At 50.1% G+C, this 3,444-nt stretch overlaps 1 protein-coding gene across 1 annotated transcript; it reads left to right on the top strand.

The window, feature by feature from the left end:
• Positions 1 to 2,000: 2,000 nt before the first annotated feature.
• Positions 2,001 to 3,444, top strand: LOC100901344 (zinc finger protein 423). The gene is made up of 3 exons (XM_029110901.1): positions 2,001 to 2,185; positions 2,357 to 2,594; positions 2,677 to 3,444. Exons 1-3 carry the CDS (start codon positions 2,001 to 2,003, stop codon positions 3,442 to 3,444), a joined length of 1,191 nt encoding a protein of 396 aa, XP_028966734.1.

Below are 3,444 nucleotides of genomic sequence, written 5' to 3'. Positions count from 1 at the left end.
AGCGAATTACGGTCAGAACCGTCATGCATCGTCACGGTTTCGAAATCATTAGTCATTTTCTCCGTGTTCCCATCGATCCGTTATTGTCCGCGACGAGTTTTTTGTTTTCTCCGTCGTTTTTCTCCCGTAATAGCCAACTCCACTCGAATGTGGAGAGCGATCTGATACCATGTCTACTTGGAAGCACGAGCGGTTACGACTATGTTCAAGTGTAACGAAACAATCTCTTTCTTTCATCGGAACAAACGAGAGCGATCGATCTGTCCATCTACCTACATATCTATCTATCGACTGATTCAGTCGGTGCAGTTATCGTCAGGACTCTTCGTTCGTATTCTTTCGAGCGTATCGAATGAATCTGCTCATGTGCTCCAGCTGTGAGGGAGCATAACTCGATATCAAAATTCTATGGAAGCCGAGAGCTTTTTCTTGATCTGGCCTGTTTTTCGGTCTGACTGAGAGATGAATCGTGGTGGCCACAGAGACGGAGCCTGCGAGATATCGTTTTTCGAAGACTAGAGGACGAGAAAATCACTAATCCGTCCCCCAGCAATCGCGACTCCTTGTGGAAGAAGAGACCGCTGTGCAACATCGTCAAAGCAGCAATTTGACTATTTCGCAACACTTTTTGCCTTGGCTGTCTTGATTCGCACCTCAGCGCTAAATTTCCTGAGACATATCCAGGTTCGAAATTTCCAAAGGAACAGAACGATGTTCTGAAATTCTCTGCCAGAAATCGCTCGTTTCGAGCAGGTACTTTTCGAAATAATTCAATCGACTCCAATCGAACAATCATTTGATGTTTTGTCGGTTTGCTGTTTCACTTGCCAACGAGCTATGCAGTGAGCCAGTCGGCAGTCAATGAGCGATAGAAGTGGTCCACGATCATTAATGGAACTAGCGATCCGAACGGATAAATGTTCGCGACAGTGAGCGTCACTGCAACGCTTCACTACCTGTCGGGACGGGCTGACGCCCTCAAACAAACGGGGAGATTCCCGTATAAGGTTCACCTAGTACACAAGGAATCGCACGTGTAGAGCGATACTCGGCTTGGCTCCGCTCCCACGGGTCGAAATAAGGAGGCGAAGAAAGGAAGGCGAGGAAGCCGACGACCTCAGTCCGTCCAGTCTGAACACGCTTGCGATACGAATCCTCTTCGAGATTCACCAAAATCAATAAGTCGGGTTTTGTTTAGCGAGAAAGAGATTGAGAGCTATCGATGTGCGAATGGAAAATCCCCGAATATATCAGAGAGAGATCGAGGGAGGTCTCGACTGATAACCATCTGAAAAAAAGACCCATATGAATAAATCGATGTGAACTTTCATACGCATCGTCCACATCGCACGCAGCTTTTCTGGCTGGAAGATACAATCTGAGCGTTATCAGTGCGATAACTTGAAGTATGAGTCCGAATTTCGGCTGTACAAATTCGCCCCGCTGCTGAGCAGAGCTCACTTCTACAGCGAGTCACATCGGTGTTGCAAGACTCCCGCGTGATCTCCTCTGGTGAACTCTGTGCATTGATCATCTCGCTTTTTTTCCGGTTTCTCTTCTTCGCTTCGTGTCCTCCTCACGTGAGTCATTCAAGAGTCGGGCTCTAGTGAGGCATAATAATGAAAAAATACCGAGCTCTATCTGAATTTTGTCGGTGAGCTTCGACGCATGTCAATGAATTCATCGCGAAGCCTTGCCTTGCCGAATGCACTCGGTCATCTAGAGGTCGGAATCTATCCCTCGAAAGAGCGCTCTCATATCGCTGCACTCGGAGCCAGGGAATCTCACGGCGACACCTGAGCGTAGTTCCTGCGTCACTTCAACTTTTGCCAACCTGGTTGAACTCATGAGAAGCTCACCTCGCTCGAAGAATCTCGAAAGGTGAACTTAGTCGAGCCTCATTCTTTACAGAGGCGGCTATGAACGCCATTCCCGGAGTGCCACCATTACTCTCTCCCTCGCCGTCGAACCCACCAGCTTCAACAATCGGTCTGACTTCCATGGGGACCCCGGAAGGTCCCTTGGGAAATCAGAAACCCGAACCGCGGGTACTGGGCGGACGGGAGATCACTGACCAAAGAGGTAAGACCCGCATCGTGGGTCCTTTCTACTGCAGCGTGTGTCATAAGCAATTCCCGCACAAGAGCTTGACGGAAATCCACCTCCAATGTCATATGGAGAAAAGGTTGGTGCTTCAGAACTCGTACATCCTCGGTATCGAGGGAGAATTCTCGGCTCAGATGTTTATATGTATGTTATTCGTTGGCAGTCCATGTTCATGGGCTACTCGCGGGGCTCTACCTCGCCGCCTGACAAGCATTGGAGCTTATCGGGGGGTTTTCTCTACTTGATGCAGATTACCGTGTCCTTTTTGTGACAAGATGTTCAAGAACAAATATGTGTTGAAGTACCACGTCGAGGGGGCTCACAATCACACAGTGGGCGAGCCTAGTCCGCAGTTGAGAAGAAGGTTAGAGAAGAGATCTTTGAACACAGTCACGTGTTTCTGTGGAATCAGCTTCGAAACCATGAATAGCTACAATGAGCATATGAGAACGCATCAACACCACGGAGCTGCTCAGGTACAGAACGAGGTGAGTCGGCCGGAACGTGTGCAATAGATACGCGAGCTGGAGGTCGTATGGAGAAGTTGTAGCTCTGCGCGGCTGTTGGAAGTATCTCCTTCGACGTCGAGCTCAAGAAAGGAATGCGTCTTTTCAGCAACGTGTGAAGTACAACCCGTGTCCAATGTGCAAGGAAACCTTCGCTAATCTCTTCCAACTCGTTAAGCACATGGAAATCCACAACAACAATCAAGCTCCACCGTCTCCCGAACTGCCTGTCAAGCGAATTCGTCTGTCGGGAGGCGCGACTTTGCAGATCACCCCCGTACCGGTGTCTCGAACGCCGTCGTCGTCGGACGTCTCGGCTTCTCCCCCTCCGATTTCTTGTCGTAATTCGCCCTTGCGGCAACCGCAACCGATATCTTTGGTCTCCTGTCGGAGTTCACCCTCCGACGACACGTTCCAACGAAAGGCTTCAGTTCCTCCGTCATCGTCATCCTCGCCTCAGAGCCTCTGGGAGTGCGAGATCTGCGACGATGCCTTCAGCCACCTGGCGCTATTACGAGGTCACATGCACAACAAACACCACCTCTACCTTGTCTGTTTAGAATGCCACGAGTTCCTCAACGATGTCAACGGCATGGCGCAGCACATGAGCGAAGTCCATCCCAACGTTTCCGCTCATCCGTGTTCTGTATGCGGCCGGTGTTTTTCGGATGAGGAGGCGGCGAAAAGCCACCTGGATGCCCATAAAAACGGTCTGGCGGACTTCAGCGGATGCTTCCAGTGTTCGTTTTGCGAAGCCTTGTTCGATGCTGAACGTGAGTGTGCTCTTCACGAAGATGCCCACCGTACAGAGGGCTCGGCTATTCTCAGCTAA

Source organism: Galendromus occidentalis, unplaced genomic scaffold (assembly GCF_000255335.2).
Source record: "Galendromus occidentalis unplaced genomic scaffold, Mocc_1.1 scf7180000077153, whole genome shotgun sequence".
NCBI classification, from domain to species: Eukaryota; Metazoa; Arthropoda; class Arachnida; order Mesostigmata; family Phytoseiidae; genus Galendromus; species Galendromus occidentalis.
The sequence above is the reverse complement of the archived record's forward strand: the minus strand, read 5'-3'. Positions and strand labels throughout refer to the sequence as shown.